The following is a 22,108-nucleotide window of genomic DNA, read 5'->3' as shown; positions in this document are numbered from 1 at the left end:
CAGGCTGCTCAGACTTAATTCCAGGGCTCTGTCCAGCTGGCTCGGTGACCATGAGTACATTACTTCCCCTCGCTGTGTCCATCTGAGTTTCCTCATTTCACAAATGAGGGCAGCATCAGTGTCTGCCTCTGGTGAGTATTCTGAAGATGACATATTACAAGGAGCTGTAAGATGACATATTACAATAAAATCTGTGAAGTGTTTAGGAAAGCGGCTGGCACACGGAAGGCTCTCAGGAAATGCTTGTTATTATTCAGACAACTTAGTATTGGCACAGGCATGTGGAAATCCAAAGGATCAACTCTTTGAAGGTCCAGGGGTGGAAGGAGGGATTGTGGGGACTATGAATCTCTCCAGCTTTGCAAAGAAGGTGCCCAGGTGGCCTCTCTGTACCAGCACAAGCTCTCTTGCTAATGAGAAAGTGTTCTACCATGCAGAGCATGGAAGAGTTCCAATCTAGCATGGTGGTGTTGGGGGCAGCCTGCAGCGGATGTCCTGAGCTGTACACACACCTGGGGCCTCTCCTGGTGACAGCGGCAAGCCTGGTCAATGGCACCCCAGATGCTGGACCCCAGAACTGCCACTTGGGATTAAACTCACCAAATCCATCTTCCATCTATGACATCTAATTCATGCCCAGATGAATCAAAACTCTATGCTGAAAGTCCACAGAGTTATTACCTTTTACCCTATAGCGACCTCTTTTGGTACACTTTCCCTTTTTCTCAACTACGCCTCTCAGAGATAGCTGAATCGATTGATTCTGACATAAACACACAAGTGAGAATATTTCTGTGCTTTTCTAAGCCCCAACACACACAACTATCACGTGCAAAGGGGCTCCGGGGTGGTAGGCACGGGACCACGTACTTCGCCCATTCACCTCACTTATGGACAAGACCCACCAATTTATGCACGAAAGACGAGATTTAATTTTGGCAACTATGCATGAGGTTTGTTTTAAAATGAGATGCTCCCAAGGTTGAATGATGGCAATTCCATATGTTCCTACTTAAAATTACCAAACGACACTGTGTGTGATTTCAGTAGACCTGCCACGGGAGAGGAAGTCAGACGGTGTGTTCTGTCCTGAGGAACCATGACAGACAGGCAGGTATTAAAACAGCCAAATGTAAACAGCACCACACCTGGAATTACCATGCAAAAGACACCCAGATGCAACCCTGGAATTAAACAGAACTCTAAGTTTAAGAAACTGGCTATAAAGCAGAGAGTGCCTCTTTCCCTGCTTCCCTTGTCTCTTTCCCCTTTCCCTTCAATCTCCACGTTCCCATAGTAACCCCCTGGCCTTCAATATTCCTCCAGAGGATTAAAACCAATAAATAATTACATCAAACAAAAAATTTCAAAACACCAAAAACAGCAACAGAAATCCTCATCTATGTAAATAAAGGGGAATTCAGTTCCCTCCAAGGTGCGATTTGACTTAGGTACAACAGAAGGGCCTCTACAATAGCGTTCTTTAAATCTACATGTTAAAATTTTGAACTTCCCCGCAATGTCAGTGTGACATTTTAACAAGTCACGTGCTTTTAAAAAGAATAAAAAATTCTTTCTAGCATTTCTTTCAATCACTAATTGTTTCCCAAACCGGAAATCTTACTCTTGTAACTTTTGGGGAGACTTTTACAAGCTGCTGCAAATGCACTTTACTAACAATAAGAAAGACAGACACGGTTGAGATTTAAACTGTCATAATTACACTTTAAAGGTTAACTATTCAATACAATAAATCCAAGTTCATGTCCCTTTTGACATTATGGCTTCGTCTGATGAGTGGCTTGGCCAGGAACCTGGCTCTTAGAGCACTTAGAATGGGAGGTCCTTAAAGCCTCTTTGGAACTGAGACTTGAGATCGTTAACAGGAAGAAGAAATCATCCCTCAGAGATCTGAAAGGACATTAAGTGCCTTGTTTGTTAGATGTTTGTTTGAGGTGGGGATATATTAAATTTGGACTAAATTCACTGGGTGAGAACCATAGTCCTTTAGGAGCCAAGGCTCAAACTCAGAAGGTGTTCTAAAATAAAAGTTTATATAAAATGGTATGAGGTCCAAATGAAAGCTGGACCACATCTTGAGAAGAATTCATTGCCATACACTAGCCACTCCCCATCTTTGTAATATTTAAATAACTAAGCCGCCGGAAAGCCAGGATCCTACATTCCAGAAGGTACTCAGTGCTGCCTTGCTCGCATGCAACCCCAAATTCCCCCTCTGCAACCCCAAATTCCCCCTCTGCCAGCCTCAGCCAGAACCCATTTTTCCACTTTTGTATTTTCTACTGAGAGATGGACCCCAGATGACTTGCTTTGGAATAAGTAGGGCGGAGTTTGCTTTGTTACCTTCTGTGCTGGGCTTTTTCATTTCTTCCACCCTGATGAGTTTCTTTCTCACTCTGCGAGTGGAGTTTACCAGCTTGTGTAACCTCTTAAACTTCACCGACTCCTCCGTCTCATCCTCCGACTGTTCTCTTGACTGGCAAAGAAACAAAGGAAAAGTTAATCAGATAATTGCTGGGCGGAGCTCTGCCTCACGGCCAGTTTGAACTCTGGCAGCTCTGCAGCTGAACTTGGGGCACCAACAAAGCCGCCCAACAGGTTCATAGAGAGACACGTACCATCATTTTAAGGTCTAATTTGGTGGAGAATTAGGTCCTAGGCACCCCCACACACACTGATGGCCTGGCCCGGCCTGGGGTGCATTTGTCTCAATGAATTCCCCGTCCTCTTTGAGAGAGCTCTGCAAGGACGCTCCCCTAGGCAGCCCTGTGATTCCAGTTACAGTGCTGTGCTTTGGACCAGCCTCTCCTCTGCCTGGCCCATCAGGGCTTGCTGTTTAACTTGGTCATCGACTACTTCTCCAAACCCAGATTCTGTTGACTTGTTCCAGTCCTCCCCGAAAATCAAAAACAGCAGGGCAGGAAAACTGAAGAGATGCAAAAAGCCATCCTCGGTCCCATTTGTGGGGACTGTCTCCCATCCCTCCTTCCGCCTCTCCCAGCTCCTTCCAAGAGTTCCCAAGGAGAGCCTGGGGAAAGAGCCTGCATTCCTCCACGAGGGACAAGGGAAAAAGCTGACCTTTTTAGCCATACAGTCCAGTCCATATTCCCCAGCATCCCATTTCAGTTCTGCAGTGATTCAAGAATGCTCAGCCCAGCTGTTTTCCCTCAAGTATCAAACATTACAGAGAGGGGAAAAAAAAAAGTCTCTGCAGCAATGACCCAAGCGAAAAACAATCCTTTCCTTGTGAACAAAATGAGGCTTTCGTTTCCAAGTCAGCTCCAACATTCAACAGGCAGTTTCCTCTGTTTTATCTGCTCAAAATGTGAAAAAGCAAAAGGAGGCTCCAAGTCAATGAACGTGCTGCCCGGGTCGGGCGCGCCGGCATCCTCGGGGGCGCAGAGCCGGGCGGAAGTGCGCAGCCTCGGCACAGCCCAGGCCACTCCGAGCCGCTCCAGCTCACCCCGCGCATCCTGCCAACAACCTTCCCTCGGTTTCCTCCAACCAGACATGCCTCCAACCAAAACCAAACCACGTCTCCGAACCCGAGTCTAATATGGAGACCTCCCCCCTTCCAAGAAATGCTCTCACGAATCCCAATTTTATAGACGCTAAATTGGGAAACAAGAGTGAGCAGAGAACAGTTCAAGAGGAAATGAGGTAGGGATTCTAGTAATTACTTAGGCAGAAAAACAGTGTCTGCTGTGAGTCCACAAATATTTCTGTAAGCACTCTGGCCCTCCGTCAGGGATATACGACCCACTTCCTGGCCTCTGTCCTGGCCCTGGGGTTCCCAGCATTGGAGCCATTGTACTTTCTCCCTGCAAGATTATAAGCAAACCATTCACTCCTTAAAGAGTAATTATTATAACCCATGAAACGGCAAGCCATCAGGAGAGGGGTATTTCTCAGACTTTCCTTCTGTGAAGTATATCAGTATCTACATCCGATTTCTCTTTAAAAAAAAAAAAAAAAAGGTCCTAGGTAAAATGTAGCATACACATTTCAGAATTAAAGTTAATTGCTGGTAATGAAGAGTAGAAATTAGGCCCCCAGATAATCGTGGAAGGAGGATACATTGCATGCTGGCCACATTGCATGCTGGCCATCATGCTTAATGCATTTGGTCTAAAACTTAAAAGGTAACACATTAAAGTAAAATAATAAATACAGCTTCTACTACATAATTGTCTGATTGGAACTTTACTTTTTCTTGCATGACTTGCTGGTGTATGATGGGACAGTCAGACTGGTCAACCAGAGGAATGAGAACTTGGTTAACCCCTCATTCTGGGTAATCAGCACCTGAACAAAACCACAGGGCATGGAATTACACATAAACACTGAAAAACATTCTGCCTCCTTGATGTCTCTCAAAAGCCAAGTACTTCTAAAAGAAGAGTCAACATTCGACCATGGAAAGTTTCTGTACCTACAAATCTAGACTGTCTATAACCCTCACATTAAAATGGAAATGAAATAAGCGTGTGTGTGTGTGTGTGCGCGCTAAGTTGCTTCAGTCATGTCTGACTCTTGGGACCCTATGGACTGTAGTCCACAGGCTCCTCTATCCACGGGATATGGACTGTAGCCTGCCAGGCCCCTCTGTCCAAGGGATTCTCCAGGCAAGGAGTGGGTTGCCATGCCCTCCTCCAGGGGATCTTCCCAACGCAGGGATCGAACCAATGTCTCTTACATCTCCTGCATTGGCAGGCAGGTTCTTTACCACTAGCACCACCTGGGACACCCCGAAATAAGCACAGGTTGTTCATAAGCAAGATTCGGGAAGTTACATCATAGAATGAATATCACTCATACCTAGCTTGGGGTTGCTGGTGGCAGTGTGTGTGTAGGGGTGGGAAGCGGAGTAAAAAGAGAAAGAGGATCTGGAAAGGGATAATACAAAAATCTTGAGTCATAAAGATACAAATCACTTGTAGGAAACACACTATCAGAAGGAAATTTTCAGGAAGAAATCAAAATAGTTAAACCAGGACAACAGATTTAAAGGCAATGACACCTCCCCATCCCCACCAGCCCTACTTTCCTGTTCTCAAATTCACTGGGGTGAAAAAGAACATATTCCAGGTACTTATTTCATTACTTTCACATGTTCCATCTACTTTTTGAGAAAGAACTCTTCAGAATTTTGAATTATTATTTTAATTATTTTTGAAAAAAATTAAAAGTTTGGAGGCATTTGCCACTGACAAATCACAGATCATGGCAACCAATAACTTTCTTTGCAGTAGCATGTTTGGGGATACTAGACAAAATAGATGACGCAGCACTACTTATATGAAGAGAAATGTAGGAAAAAAATCAGTCATTCAAGAAATATATGTATATCTTATTATTATCATTTTTAAAATAGAAAATCTCCTCTTTGTGAGCCCAGAAGTCACTGGAGGTAAACAGTATATCCCAAGGATGCTTTTTATTGAGAGAGGTGTTGACTTCTCATTTCCTCCTGGGTCCAGAGGAAGAAGAGTTGTGAAATATTTGCCTTAAAAAAAATCCTCTCCAGCTGTTTCAACATAAAGACTGTAAACGGCGTGCATTTTTCTTTTAAACTAGGCAGTAAAGCTTAAATTCCTCATTTCATGTTTCTTCTTTTAAATACCATGTGCCACTTCCCAAATGTTGGAAAAAAGAGACTTGTCTTTTTATTCAGAAAATACACCCCCAGAAATGTACATGTGAGATGGAGGTGTGAGAATCTCTTTTAAGTTTTTTAAAATTAAGAAATAGATATGTGTGTATAAAGGAATCCTCATACTTAGAGGAACTTTGTAGAAGATGAAGGAAATCTGCATTGAATATAAAATGAATGACTGATTCCAAGAAATAGACTCAATGCTATTATAAAACCAGGCTTTAAATAAACTAAAGAGAAAAAAAATAACAGTATATGTTTATACACATTCAAACACAAGATGGTATCGCCTACCCTCCCTGACTTGGCCCAGGTCAGAGTACTAAAATAAACCTTAATTTGACCAGATTCTAAATTAGAAGGTGGAAACTCAATCATCTGTATACAACCCTTCACCTCTAAATCTTTAGTAGAAAAGGCAATAGATTTATCCCACCAGAGGATGTGGAAAAGTGGATTTACAATATTGTAAATAGAAACATTTGATTTCCAACCTCCGTCTTGCAGATTTTTCCACCAGAAAGCCCATATGGCTCAACTTTTAATTACTTTGGCTAATGCTATATGTAGTAATTCTGTGGTGAATGCTTAAGTGTTTCATTTCTGGTTTCCATGGCAACATTACATCAGATTGCAGACAGCTGGCTCCACAGTTTTAAACCATAACAAATTGACCAAGCCAAGGCACAAAACTATAGTTGCTTTAAAGAGAGAGTACACCATTCTCCCGCCAGGGTGCTGAATGAGGAGACTATGGGGCCCGTTTGGCTTGCAACAGAGGGTGGAGCCTCCCTCTTTCTCAGCTTCTTTTGGAATATGTGCGTCCTTGACACATCTGCAATGTTCTAATGGGAAAGACACGGAGCCAGCACGGAGAACTTTTTATAACACAGCTACATTAAGGATAATCAGAAAAAAAGGGAACACAATTAATAGCATCTGTAGATACAAAAATGCATGTGCCGGAGCAAACTGAAAGCATGGCCTTACTGATCAAACTGAAGCCTGTCACTGCAGGTCGTAACAGATGTGTCACTTGCCCCTGACCTCGTAGCAAACTGTTCTCACAAACGGTGATGCCCTAGAACAAATGCTTTCCAAAAGCTGCGTGACCGAGTCCTGCAGGCAAAGCAGTAACCTCTTGTAATAAAGACTAATCTGAACTTGCAAGGACCAACTAGAACCCTTTGGGGGACCGCTGGAGACCTTGCTGAGCACAGGATTACAACTGCGCCTTCTGCAGAAACACACTCACTCAGCTTGCTTCCCCAGCTCCAAACATGTCCCGACTAAATCAACGTATCTCCCCCGGAGCCACGCAGGGAACATTACATTTATGCACTCCTGAAAAGTATTCTGAAATTGGCAAGGTATTCGCCTGTGAAATTCACACGATGTCAATGGTACTAAACCTTCATGTTAGGAGAAGGAAACCGATCTTCTTTAGGAGAAAAGCTGTTTGCAACACTGCCCGAAGCCAAGTCTTTGCGTGAAAAGCCTCCGCGAGTGGCAACTAAGCTCCCAACCCATGTACACCCAACACCTCGTATCCTGCTTTATTCTCAATAATAATCACTGCTCTCCCCACAAAACCTATGCCTTAGTCTTGAATGAGCAAGCTAGGAAAGAATGCTCTGGGTTACAAGGTAGGGAAGTAAGTAAGGGACTAGAAGGAAGAATCAAGAGGAACTTGACCAGGAAAGGGGGAAGCACCATAGTCAGGAATGATGAGAAAAGCTTTTACTTGAAGTGACAGAAGCACAGGCCCCCCCACCCCCCGGCATGAAATGAGTCCAGCAAACTTACCGGCTTCGGCATTGAGCAGGCCTCGGGGGTGATGCTGAGCGTGTCAGGGACCCCCACCCGCTCCCCACTTGGAGCGCTTCTTCACTCCCGCTCGACCCCTCTGTAATCGCAAAGTGATGGTGAGGCTCTCCCGGACCATGCTCCCGGGGAGTTACATGATCGGGCAGGCTCCGCCGGGACAGCTTACGATCCGAAGAAGAAAGTGAAGACACTGGTTTCAATTAGCCGCTTGCTGCCTGCTGACTGATCTCCCAGTTCCTCGCTCACTGCATAACTTGTAAGAAAGGCATAAGTCATCAGCTCTAAGCAAATCTCCTATTCACCACAAGGAAAAAAGGGAGTGTTGTACGTGGCAAACAATCCCTGTTTTCACTGACGAAGGCTCCCTGACCTCCCGCTGGCCTCCAGTTCCTTAATTACTGTCTATGGAATTCCAGAGAAAGAAAAAAAAGAACGCGAGAATCTGAGCAAGTCCGGGACAAGGACTCACCCTCACAAGTGACTGAACTGAAAAAAGATCTCTTTTGCAGATAAGTCTTCTCAACACCCCCTGAAGGGAGTCGTCGCGATTGAAAATAGACACCTTCCAAGGGCTATTTTTGAAACTCCCGAATTAAAACTTATGATTGTGGTTTTTCTCCTAAAGTTGTCACTTTCTATCTCTCTCCCTGCTTTTTATTCTTTCCGTTTTAGCCACTAGAGTAAATGTAGGACGTTTGTCCTTCACTGATGCTTCTAAAACTGTCTTACCAAACTATTTCAATGATCAGTTGTTTCGGAGCAGCTGAGTTCTCTTGGATTCTAAAATTTGAGCATGGGGACTCTGTCACGAGATGGTCATTTAATTTTCTCAGGGCTGTCTAGGGAGCGACATCACATGCTGCTACTCAAACAGAATATCATTTCAAAAGGCAGGACTGAAAACCCCTACGAAGAATCCAAGACATGGGTTGCAGGCCATGTCTGTATTTTCAGGGCTAAATTCACTCAGTTGGGGAAGTCATGTATTCCCACTGCAGTCTGAACTGCTCACTCCTAGGTGCCTCTCCCACCGTGCAGATCTTTATTTACACTATGCAAGGGCCCCCCACCCCCAACTCTTTTTGGATCATCACACAGCAGAGATCCCAGGGGGTACCACTGACCACCAGAGCTCCTTTTCCTGGGCACCTTTCCTGTTCTCCTTCCTTGGGTGCCTTGGGATTCTCTCACTCTGCATGAGGATTTCCCAGGTGATGCTAGTGGTAAAGAACCTGTCTGCCAATGCAGAAGACATAAGAGACTCAGGTTCGATCCCTGGGTGAGGAAGATCCCCTGGAGGAGGGTATGGCAACCCACTCCAGTATGCTTGCCTGGAGAATCCCATGGACAGAGAAGCCTGGTGGGCTACAGTCCATAGGGTCACAAACAGTCGGACATGACTGAAGCGACTTAACAAACACACGTGTACTCTTCACGAAACTCCCTTTCCCTCAATTCTTCTGCCCCCCAAAAGTGTCTCCTCTCAGCATTTATGGAACTTTCTTCCCTAGGCTACCTCTTTCCAATTTCACAAAGCCGTTTCCCTGACGCCCTCTCTGGTTTCACATATGCCCCCTTCCCACCGCCATCTGGGAAACCCCACGTGTACCATAAATGGTGACAGGTGCTTTCCCAATGTCAGACTTCAAACACCGGGATTTATCAAACGCTCGCAATTCCCAGCCTCTGGGGTAAGGATCTGCATGACCTGGTCTCCCAGATGGTAGATGGCAAGAGGACGATGGGGATGCTTCATGGCTTCCCTCCTGCACCACCCTAACTCTACCTGGGCTTTCTTCACCCAAGACTGACACTGCAAGCATCATCGTGCTTAGAATTCCGTAAGGCTGTCAGTAGACGTCTCACTTGAGTTTCTCTGTCATTTCATGGAAACTAAGAAAATGTGTACGCCCCAAAGATGGTGGGGAAATACTTCTCGACGTTGGAGCTAGGACAGCCTGGGATTAATTTCCAAGTCCTCCAGCAAATCCCTCTACTTCTATGGGGCTTGGTGTACCTCCACGTACATTTGAACAACATTTGTCTTAAAGTATTGTTGTTTTTACAAATGGTGTACATAACTGCATACAACTGACCACTGGAGCTCGGTAATAAGTGCTTATTACATCTGCATTCTCTCTATTGCTGATCGGAATTCAAACAAGACCTATTTTAATTCTTACAAACTGCTGTTTTAGGTGCCCGTGTAGATAGCAAAAGCAAGGAAGACACATGAAAGCAAGTGATGATGGCCAACGTTTGAGACTGAGTCTGGGCAGGTTGTTGAGATGTACAGATGATTCTGAGTGGCGCTCGGAGCCAGAACACAGGAGTCCTGCAGACACAGGTTGAGGTCCCCTTTAAGCCACTTGTGAACTATCATTTATAAAATAGGCAGAGGCAAGCCCCCTAGGGTTCTTGAGAAGATGAAGGGAGACCTTGACTGGGAGGGGAGCCCGTTAGGTTGCAAAGCCTCTACAGTGTAAGACTGCAGGAGGCAGGCATTGAGCCAGGTTCTGGGAGGCGGGTGAAAGATAGGACCTATCTCCTATTTGTCCTCACAGTGGCCTCCTGCTCCTTACTCACCCTTTTTAAATGGCCACAGGAGGAGTCAGATATTTATGGAGATACTTCATGTGGAAAGCCACGTATGCAGGGTGCCCATGGTGGGCCTTTGGCAGATAATCCATGCACAATTTGAAGAAGTTGAGACTCTCCAGCCCCGTAGCTCCCAGCCCTTGCTCTGTATTAGAGGAAATCTCAGGATATTTGAAAAACTAGGCTGAGCCAGGGAAGTTTCTCGGTGGAAGCAAGAAGGAAACAGGGCGGATCCACTTCACGAAGGAGGAGCATCACTGGTCTTGTTCGCTGGGTAGTGGACTTGAACTTACCCAGCACACAAGAGGTGTGCAAATTTGCAGAGGACAGATTTGAGCATCTGACTCCCACCCTAAGGGAATGCTCTTTAGGTCCCCAGAGCAAAGTTCAAAAGCCATACTGTGAAATGTAGGCCTGTACGGTCAGAGCATCTCCAGCTTCTGTGTATGCTGTGCTCAGCTATGTGGATACTATGTGGGAACAGCCACTCACAGCACCTGGTTCCCGTCCTCCGACTTCCTCACAGCACCTCAGACACCCCATCTCTCATGTGGCTGCACACCTCTGCACTTGTGGGTTCCTTTCTGGGATGATCTCTGCCTGCCCCATCTACTTCCCTAGCTCCTACTCCTCCTTCAAGATTCAGTTCATGTGTCACCTCCTCTGGAAAGCCTTCCTGGCCTTCCTCCTCATCTTCCTTATCCCAGGTGGTTGCACAGCAGCCCAACAGAGTATCTTGGGACTGAGCTCAGTATGTTATCGCATTATTATTAGCCCTTCACTAAACTTCAAGAAGACAAAGAGCACTGTCATCTCCATTTCTCTGTCTGTATTTCAGCAACATTTATTGTTTATCCCTATTAATACATGATCTATTTTTCATTAGAAATTTTGGAAAATATACATATAGGAAAAAAGAAAATGCTTATATATTCTTAATCAGAAACATTAGTAACATTTTGGCTTATTTCTTCGTGTGCGTGCCTATATGCACACACACACACAATACACCTCTGTTACTTTTTTTAAAATAAACACACAAAAAGAATGACCTTGTGATCTTCAGCGGCTCCAGCCCCCAGTTACAGTCACTATCAGGGCCCCCAAAGCCTCCCTCACATGAACACAGGTGTAAATGGAAACAAAGTGCCCACTTATAATTGTGACCCTCTTTGAGAGGCATTGTTGCTCTCAGGGTTTCCTTTGGAGAAACACTGGGGTTTTCAATGTACACTGCTCAAACTGTTTTATAACCTGTTTTTTAAAAATTAATATGTTTTGAATGTCTGCCAACATCAACAAATATTTAGCAAATAAAATATAACACTGCATTAATGATTCAATGGTATTCAGTCATAGATACCTACTATAATTTACTTAAATAATGCTCTCAATCATTGGAACATTTGCATGTTTCTAATTTTTCAGCATTATAAAAAATACTCTGATGAACACTGTGTCATAAAATTTTTAATGTGTCTAGTATATCGGGTTTTTTTAGAATAAGTGATTAGATTTTTGAATTGATGGGTAAATAATGGGCATATTGCTAAGTCTTTTGATACATATTAATTTGCTCATAAGAAACATTTTATTATTTTAAATTCTCACAAAGAGTATAAAAAGAATACCTATTTCTGCACACAATTGCTAACACTGAATATCACGATATTCTTTTCCATTTACAATAAATAGATATTTCCTGATTGGAATCAATGGATGGATGTACTGATTTAAAGCAGGTATACCTGTGGCGGATTCATTTCAATATTTGGCAAAACTAATACAATATTGTAAAGTTTAAAAATAAAATAAAATTAAAAAAAAATAAAGCATTAGGAAGGGAAAAGAATCAAAAGTACATGAGTAAGCTGGCTTGACCTGGACTTACAAAGGTTATAATCTAGAAGTCTGGGGGTAGGAAGGTCCCAAGAGAAATTCAGACATATGATTACTATAAGTCAACTGTGATAAATGGGCAAGAGGAACCAAGAGATACAGGGGTTCAGAAATGGGTGAACTCACTTCTGGTTGGGGAAACTGAGACATGCTTCAATGAGGGGACAGGCACTCACCATGGCTTTGAGGACATTTCCAAGTTCCTGTATGAGCCTAGAAGTCCGCTGTTTACACGGCTCCCACTGACCTCACATGCCTGCCTATCTGGACAGTCAAAGAAGAGCTCAGCTGATGCTGTTCCCTTTATAAACAGCATGTGACACCGATCAACAACAGCTTCACGGCTCTCCTCTTCTCCAAGCTTGATTTCATAATCCCTCCAACATGCCTGATCTTCCTCCACTGGTCCAAGGAGTGATGCATTTGAGGTCACTCCCTACCTTAGGGGCAGTATATTGGCTTTCATATCAGCATTACCAGGCATCACCGTCCGGCCACGGCGGGGGCCTTCCGGTCACAGCCATCCAGTTAATGTGCTATTCTTTATGTTTACATAAAAATCCATTTCACTTTTTGAAGAAGTTAGAATTACTTTCAAAAGTGTTAATGAGTTGTCAGAGTAACTATATAAAATAGGAAACACATTGTGGGTTTTTTTTCCCCCTTATTTCACAAAGGAGTCAGGGGAGGACTCATCTGTTTAGCAAGAAATATTTTGTTCATTAGCTGGTGACATCATTGTCCTCTGAAATGAAGAGATTTTAGTCAGCATATGGAAAAAAAGATGAAATTCCATTCTTCTCCCAGAGGTGCAGTGTAACACTGAAATAATCTCTCTGGCAGTTTCAAAATTAACTAGTTGTCGCCAGATTTGAAGGCGGAGGAGAAGGAGGCAGAGGAGGAGAAGATAATTACATGATACTCGTATTTGTATAAAGTATGTGAGAATTTGAGGTAATGTTACCATCCCCTAGAGGCAAAGGCTTGTCAGCACTTAATTCATTGAAAGAAATTATTGAAAAATGAACTATAAAGCCAAAGGAACAAGGAAGGGATACTATGATCCCCAATAAACTCTCTTCTTTTGCTTAAAACTCACAAACTCTAAATTGCTTTTAGTTACCCCCAAATAATGTTGCTACTTTCACTGTAAGGAAGAAAGAAAATACAAGACCTCAGGAACCTTACAGCCAAGTCTAGGGAGATTTCAGTAACAAGTAAGCTCACCTATCATGATTCTGCAAGTTTCCATGGAGCAGAGAAAATGCGTTTCCTTCTCGTGAAAGGAGTTGGGGGGAAGAGAGATGTTAAGTGACGGAAAAGGAACCGACTTCCCCTCCATTCTGTAAATCTTTGGAAGATTTGACTGCTTGAGATTACGTCACCCTGCCCACAGGTCAGAGACCCCTGTTGGTCGTACAAAATAGGGAAGTTGAGATGAAAAAGTTACAGGAAAGTAGGCAACAATTCTATAGCTCTCTCTGTGAAGAGTGGGGGAGTGTTACCCAAAACACATCCATGGTGTCAGGCACACTAAAGACTAAAGCCAAACACCAAACCCACTCATTCCCAAGTGCCTTCAATTCTCACACAGCCCGTGCCATGGAAAAAGGATGATTCCGAGCAAGACTGCCAACTAGGGCAATTACATAGGCGTTTGAGGCTCTAGTTTCTAGAGCTGATGGAAGTTTTCATCCCAGAAGCGGTAAGTCTCCCAAGGGACTGGGTGGTGTTTGCAAAGTCACATTGCTTTTATGGCATCTTAGACGGACTGATTCATGGATCAGGCATGATGCCTTCTTGGACAGGGCTGCTAAACAACCTTGACTAGGCACATGACAATGTAAAAATATGGAGAACTGGTGGAGCCTGCATGGCAACGGAGGGAAGGTGCAGACACCAAGTTCTTTCCTCTGACCCAAAACTTAGGCCACCAATCGGCATGGGCATCTGTTGAAGATGGAGGCAGGTGGGCCTACGGTGCCTCCCAGAGTCGTGATCTATGACCTTAACATACTTCTCCTTATGTTTGTTGAATAAATAATAAGCAAATTTACTTCCAAACAGAAGAAATCTTGGCTGAATCCTTAGAAAATGAATCAGTTAGAGCTAGAAAGGTTGTTTGTGGTCATCTAACTGGCAAAACAATCAGGTCATGATGACTGCTGAAAGCTAAATCACAGAATATTCTTCCCACAACAAGTAACAAAATGAACAGCGCCCTAAAAAACACAATTACTAAAAACTGGCAAAAATTCTACACCAAGAGCATCCAAAGATACATAACCTAACATATTAAACTTCAGAACTACATGATCAAGTTAAGAAACAAATTTCTGAAGACACAGAAAAGGAAGTAAAGTGTGTGGCCCTCTCTATCTTCTGCTCTAGGAGCAGCAGAAACCGCTTCAGGAGAGGAATGAGTGAAAAGATGGAAAGTCAAGTGTAAAGCTGGTCTTGATTGGAAAGAAACCTCTAGAAATTCACCAGGGATGAGAGGAATGAATTAAAAGCAGGCTGGCTCTGGCAGACCCATTCCTCCAACCTTAAGCAAGCAATGTGAACAGTGATGCAGAACGTTTAGCAAACTCTTAGCAGGAGGAAGTCTGAGCCCAGGTATCCCAGTGAAGACCACATTCCAGCTCAGTTTGGTTTCCCCCTCCTCGGGCTCTTACATTAGGCTATAGCAACAACAGGGGCTTCCCAGGTGGCACTAGTGGTAAAGAACCCGCCTGCCAATGAGAAGATACAGGAGATAAGGGCTCATTCCCTGGGTCAGGAAGATTCCTGGAAAAGGAAGTGGCAATCCACTCCAATATTCCTGCCTGGAGAATCCCACGGACAGAGAAGCCTGGCGGGCTACAGTCCATAGTGTCGCAAAGAGTCGAACATGACTGAGTGACTTGGCACACACACACACACAGCAACAACAAACATGAACGGATCACAAAATAAATAAAGAAAACACCGCATCATCTGGCAGTATGGCAAATGGGTCAAAAAGTGATCCTCATTATATCAGAACAAATAGAAAATGTGACCTGAACTACCCACGCATGATCAAAATGAAAAGAAATGCATGAAACGACCCAAACTGTAACAAGGAGGGGAAAGAGAGAGACAGAAAAGGCATGGGCCAGCACAGTGATTGTATTCTTGATCCCCATCTCTCTATCAGAAGAACACGAAACTCAAGGAGCAGGAAGAAAGCCTCAACACTTGCTTCTCGTTATAAATAGTTTAGGAAGAATATGAATTCAATTAAATGAGGCCTCAAAGACAAGATGCAAAACATAATGATATGAATTTTAAAACTGCAGTCATACATGGAAGCAACCTAAATGTTCGTTGACAGAGGAACAGATAAAGATGTGGCATGTATGTATGTACATATGTGTGTACACACACACACACACACACACACACACACACACACACACAATGGAATACTATGCAGTCATAAAAAAGAATGAAATAATGCCATTTGCAGCAACACAGATGGGTGCAGAGATTATCATACTGAATGAAGTAAATCAGAAAAAAGACAAATATCATATGGTATCACTTATATGTAGAATCTAAAAAAGATACAAATGAACTTATTTATATAACAGAAATAGACTCATAAACATAGAAAACAAACTTATTGTTACCAAAGGAGAAAGAGGTGAGGAAATAAATTAAGAATTTGAGATCGACATATACACACTAGTATGTATAAAAGAGATAGACCACAAGGACTATATAGCACAGGTAACTATATTGTAATCTATATTGCAAGATCTTGTAATAACCTATAGTGGAAAAGAATCTGAAGAGGAATATGTGAGTATGTGTGTGAAATGCAATCACTTCACTGTACACCTAAAACTACCATAGTGTTGTAAATTAACTATACTTCAATTTAAAAAAATTGCAGTCATAAGGAAATGCAGACCAAACAACCTATCACAGAACCAACTTGTAAATATTAATAAGAATGAGCAAAGAATAGAATCAATACCGTGGAAGTAAAAATTTCGATAGGAAAATCTATATTATTTTAAAGGTGTCTCATGGTAAAGAATCCGCCTGCCAATGCAGGAGATGAGGGTTTGATCCCTGGGTTGGGAAGATCCCCTGGAGAAGGAAATAGCAACCATTTCCAGTACTCTTGCCTGGGAAATCCCATGGAAAGACAAGCCTGGCAGGCTACAACCTGCAAGGTTGCAAAAGAGTTGGATATGACTCAACAACTAAACAATCAAATCAAATTATTTTAATCCATTTTCTGATATGATCCAAGTGTGAAGATTTACCCACCTATTCACCTAAGCCCAGGGCTTCCCTGGTAGCTCAGCTGGTAGAGAATTCACCTACAATCCAGGAGACCCTGGTTCAACCCCTGGGTTGAGAAGATCCCCTGGAGAAGGGAAGAGATATCCACTCCAGTAATTCTGGCCTGGAGAATTCCATGGACAGAGGAGTTAGGCAGGCTACAGTCCATGGAGTCACAAAGAGTCGGACGTGACCGAGTGACCTTCACTCACTCACCTAAGCCCACTGGTCTTGCTGCTCGCTCTACCCGACACAGTTCTCTTCCTTCTCCTGGTGAGCGACTGCTGAGCTTCAGTCATCTTTTCTGGGCTTTCTACACTCCCCTCACTGAGCCTAATGGAGTTTCTGTGTGCACGTCACACGCTCAGTAGAAATATTCCAATTAAGCCCTCAGTCATGCTGTCCACTTCTCTGTCTCTTCTCAAATATAAACCCCTGTGGATAGGGACTGGCCTGTCGTAGGTATTCAATAATGTTTGCACAATGAATGAGGGAAAGAATGTTCACGATGGCATTCTTTCATCTACATTCTTTCATCTGGGTCAAAAGCACAGGGCAAGACGTGTCCTTGTAGGAACTAATTATGCAATGCGATTAGAATTATACTAGTAATAGTTCAGTCAACAAGATATGACAGAAACTGTAGTACAAAGAGAAACAGGGGCAGAGAAGAGAATAAAGGGATATTTCTATAGAAATCATTTTGTGATTGGGATTTGAATTAGAATTTGGTGTGTTAAAATACTGCTTTCCAAATGAATCCCCTTGGTGACTGAGTACAGTTCTAAGAGCTTTGATATAATGGGTAACTGTTAACTTATAGTTCAAATGAACTCTGAACAAGTTATGGGCAGCCTGTGACTTTAGTAAGTTGGCTTACGCTGGAAGTGACCCTCAGTCTGAATCTGACTCATGAACCATGATAGCATTTGGGTCTCTCACCAGCCCACCCATTATCATAAGATTTGGCATCAGAGCAGAAGATTTAATAAGGAATTAACACGGAATGAAACAATATCATTAAGCAAGTAATGAAAATCCTCTTACCCCAATCTCCTTGAGGTTCATCCCAAAAGCAAAATAAGAAATTGGCAATGCAAATCTAAATGCCAATCTTTAACCCATATTATATCACAAGTATCTCTATTTAGATATAATCGGCTAGCAGGGAAAATGTTGTATGTCTTGTCTGGTATTTATGCATTAGGTTGGACAGATGAAACTGCCATTTTTAGAGGTTAAAAGCTAATATTTCCAGTTCACATGGCTCGACCTAATAAAAGAAGTAACAAGGAATTCCCTGGCAGTCCAGTGGTTATGACTCTATTCTCACTGCCAAGGGCCCAGGTTCATTCCCTGGTCAGGGAACTAAGATCTCATAAGCTGCACAGTGCAGCCAACATTTTTTTTAATTGAAAAAAAAAAGAAAAAAAGTAAATAAAGATGAAGCTGAGGATGAAAGGAAAATCTTAAAAAAGAAAAGTCAAAACAGACCAGAATGTGCCTCCAAACTCTTAAATTTTTAAAATGCTAACAATAGGTTACATAATCCTCAGATTACGTTGTGTCTGGATATTTTGTCATTGTTTGCTTTTGTTCGTGTGATCTCTGATGTGTTGAGGAGGGTCTGCAGGCAGCACCCTCAGCTCCCTGTGACCGTACAAATCAGTGAAGATAGAGATGTTCCTGGCTCGTTTGCCAGGTTGTTGTCATTTAGTCGCTCAGTCCTGTGTGACTCTTCTGTGACCCCAAGGACTGCAGCCCACCCGGCTCCTCTGTCCGTGGGATTTTCCAGGCAAGAATACTAGAGTGGGTTGCCCTGTCCTTCTCCAAGGGATCTTCCCAACCCAGGATCAAACCCACATCTCATGCATTAGTAGCCAGATTCTTTATCATTGAGCCACCAGGGAAGCCCTAGTTTGCCAGGTGCAAAGAGCCAAATTCCCAATGATTTCTGGGCCTGCAGTAAGAGCAGCCCCCAACATAACAGGTTGATGAGCACACAACCACATGCTCGATCAGCCCATCTGACTGTCACTATACAATCGTAGATAATTTCAAAACAATTAAGTATCATTTTTCCCAGACACTAATCCTAAGGTCACATGTGTTACTGAAATCATACCAGAGCCGCTACTCAGCCCACGTACACTTATGCCTTCTGAAACAGAAAATAAACTGATTATGTGTTGGGTAAAGGCATAACCAAGTAAATACACATTATTTACATTACGCTTGTTCTGAAAACTCGAGCCATCTGCCATAATATGCAAAACCATAAGCACTGCTCCCATGTTAATGGCACACACAAAAACAAACTTTTACGGGAACTCAAGCATTTCAAGAATGCCAGCGAATGGAAAGGCAGACAATCGTCACACAAAGTAATAGAGGCTGGCGTTCACTGGGTGTTTATTTGGTGCCATTTAATACTTGAGACACCCGTGTCGGGTACATATACTTGGCTCGGGTTTGGAGGCTCAAAAAGATGAAAAAACTTGCAGAGCTAATAGGTGGCAGAGCTGGGATCTGAACCCAAAGTCTGACTCACGTCTGTGAGTTTAACCAGCCCCCTCGCCTGCCCACGCTGGGCAAATGCCTGGCCTTCCCCAGGCCAGAGCCTCCTTCCTGCCTAACTCTGTTTAAAGATGATGATCTTAAGGACTCACAGCAAACACATACCTCAAACTTTGGCCCTTCTCCCAGGGAGAAGGCTGGGGATAGAGGGTGGTGTGGAATAAATGACAAGAAGTCGTCTAAGCCATGGTTCTTGGTCAGCTTACGTCCAATGAGAACAAAGCTCACGTTTCTCACAGACTTTGTTACATGTTATTTCAACAGACTGATTTTATCTCTGGTCTCACCATAAACTACAGGCCTAAGGAATCATTTCTTCCACTCTTCTAAAGAGAATTTTAATAAGTCTCTATTGTACTATCATTTCAGTTGCAAAATCACGTCTGTTAAAATTGAGGAATATTTCTTCTTCCCACCCAGCCAAATACAAAGGAAATTTACAGAAGGTGTCCATAAAAGTCTGAATAGTTATCTCAAGATTTCAAGTGTGCATTAAAAGACCAGAATCAATAAAAGCTATTTAGCAAGATTTATAAAAGTATTAATTTTTTTTTTTGGGGGGGGGGTGCCGGGGCGGGCACAGTGTAACACGGCATGGCATAAACATGCAGTCCCAAGGGTACAAAAGCCCTCTGGCAAATTAAGGCTAGGTCAAACTTTTCTTCTTTCTCCTGGTCAAATCAGAAGTCAAACAAGTTGAGTAAAGCTCTTCTGTTCAAGAAACAAAGATCCAAAGTGGACATCCAACCATCCTGTATTTAAGCCTAGCGAGTATAAGTGTTAAAGTTACAACAAGCAGAACCATTTTCTAGCCACAAATCAAAACTTAACTGCCAATTAGAATCCTTTTAAGCTAAAATCCATAGATTAAGTTATGAAAAAACAAATCCTCTAGGAAAAGAGACTAAAAGAAAAAATTTTAATACCATTAAAAGCAAACAATAACAACTAACATTTAGAAATGTAAGTTATTTTTATGCTTGGAATCTATTCTCTCAAGGTAGGTAGGTAGGTTTAGTCACTAAATCATGTCGGACTCTTATGACCCCATAGACTGTAGCCTGACCAGGCTCCTCTGTCCATGGGATTTCCCAGCAAAAATACTGGAGCAGGTTGCCATTTCCTTCTCCAGGGGATCTTCCCAACCCAGGGATTGAACCAGGATCTCCTGCATGGCAGACAGATTCTTTACCGACTGAACCACCATAATTTAAGAGCAAAATGACGGTAGAAAGAAGGTCAAACATTTTCATAAAGATACGTTTACTGGACCTACAATGTCAACTCTAAAACTAGGTGTGTTTGAATCTTCACAGTTTATGCATTCAATAAATATTTACTCAAAGTTAGCAAAAAAATGAAAATTGTGTTCTTTAAAAGCACTGGTACTATCTATAGGTGGGAGACAACCCTGTAAACTCATCATGTATTGTCATTAAAAAAGGTCTTCTTTGGGAATTGGATTTCCCCAAACAACAAATCTATTAACACTCATTTCTATTTTCTTTTGATACCTTTGTAATATAAAAACAAAACTAAAATTTCTGATAAATTTTAACTTGTGGAGTTTGTCTAGAAGTTCACCCTAATAAAAGAAACATATTCAAAATAAGAATCATTTTCATTTCATCAGTTATACTCAAGAATTTTGTTATTTAGCCCTCTTTTAAAAAATCTGGTTCCACCCAGAGTCTTAGACTCTAAAAAGTGCACCTTGGATTTATAGAAGCCTCTTGGACAAGCAGAAGCATCATTCTGCCTGTTGAGAGACACCCCCAGAGCATGATCTCTGTTCTCTGACTGCATTCTATATTAAGTGATTAAACTGCATTCTGTATTAAGTGGCCCTTTTCTTTGGCCATAATAGAAATTAAGGCATTTGCCCCTAAGAACCACTAAAAAAGTTAACTTTGTGGAATGTTCTCCTGGCTTTCAGCACATTATCTTTTAGCAAGTTCTAGACTAGACTAAAGCTAGCTATCTCTTCATGCATAACAACAGACCTGAATGTTCTGTCTGGAAGACAATGGCTGTCATTGAGGCAGGTGAAATGACTCTGAAAAACCTTAGTAAAAGCCATCTAGGGGTGAGAGCCAAGGTTATGGTTTATAATTTTAGAAAGCCCCCAAAAGATTTAACAATTTTGTATCAGGCCAACACTATAGGGATATTTTAGTTGTGACCTTGAAAGTCCTTAATCAAGGAAACACTTAAAATAGTGCTTTGTAAAAAGTGAAAGAAATGACCACTTGATGTTGTGTCTCCGTTACCCGAAATCTGGACACAGTTCAGCCACATGGCTCCCCAGGTTCCTGGCAAAGCTATATTCAGAAATGGAATGAAAGGCTATGCGGAGATGCACATACGGATGTAAGGTATTATTATAACTCCACAGTGATAACATAGCTCTCCTTGCACAAATATTTCCCAACTCTAAATTCCCCCAAATGTAAAAAGTTATCAATTATGAAACGATGACTTGCTTTACAAAATAACTCAACTTCACAAAACATTTCACCAGAATTGCTTCATCCTCATAAGGAACTCCAGATTCAAAAACATAATTCCAAGTTTTTCGGGAACACAGTTTGTATAAAGTGAAACAACTAAACAGGACTAAAATAGATGCTTGCAATGGACTCTAAGAGCTCTGTGCTTTATTTCCCTTGCTGGTGCTTTAATATTTCCATATACATTGTATTTTTTAAAATAAGCTGAATAGCATCATAATCAAATAATTGACAATTACAAATTTTTTGAAAAGAGATTTCACTGCAAGAATTTCAGGCACAGATCACCAACTCTTACCTACCAATTTTGTAAAAACAAACACTATGATTTACTAAAATGTATGCCTTGAGTAATGGAGAAGGAAATGGCAACCCACTCCAGTATTCTTGCCTGGAGAATCCCATGGAGGGAGGAGCCTGGTAGGCTAGTCCATGGGGTTGCAAAGAGTCGGACATGACTGAGCGACTTCATTCACTCACTCACTCATGCCTTGAGTAAAAAGCTTGAAATCCCAGAAAGACAGAGAGCATAAATTCCTTTAAACATTTTCTTAATCAGAAGGCAAACTGAACCTCAACACAGAAAGGTGAAAGCTTAAAATGAGAACTCTTACAACCTTCCTCCTGCAGGAGGTAAAGGAAAACACAAGTTACTAAAATAAAATGAAAAATATTAAAATACACATTCAGATGATTAACAAGG

The 22,108-nt window shown here is 42.4% G+C and overlaps 1 protein-coding gene across 3 annotated transcripts in view; it reads right to left on the bottom strand.

The window, feature by feature from the left end:
• SASH1 (SAM and SH3 domain containing 1) overlaps positions 1-22,108 on the bottom strand; it is a 190,111-nt gene that overhangs the window by 35,236 nt on the left and 132,767 nt on the right. Inside the window, exons 1-2 of one of the 3 annotated variants that reach the window (XM_061428250.1) lie at positions 7,484-11,062; positions 2,365-2,497 (exon numbers count right to left, since the gene is read on the bottom strand). In XM_061428250.1, coding sequence (XP_061284234.1) covers positions 2,365-2,497; positions 7,484-7,495 — 145 coding nt within the window. In that variant the 5' untranslated portion in view covers positions 7,496-11,062. Of the gene's footprint in view, positions 1-2,364; positions 2,498-3,099; positions 4,491-7,483; positions 11,063-22,108 lie in introns of those variants that run through there. The other 2 variants (XM_061428251.1, XM_061428249.1) reach the window with 2 other exon arrangements.

The sequence above is a fragment of the Bos javanicus genome, chromosome 9 (assembly GCF_032452875.1).
Source record: "Bos javanicus breed banteng chromosome 9, ARS-OSU_banteng_1.0, whole genome shotgun sequence".
Classification (NCBI taxonomy): domain Eukaryota; kingdom Metazoa; phylum Chordata; class Mammalia; order Artiodactyla; family Bovidae; genus Bos; species Bos javanicus.
This window is presented reverse-complemented; position numbering and strand designations above follow the sequence as displayed.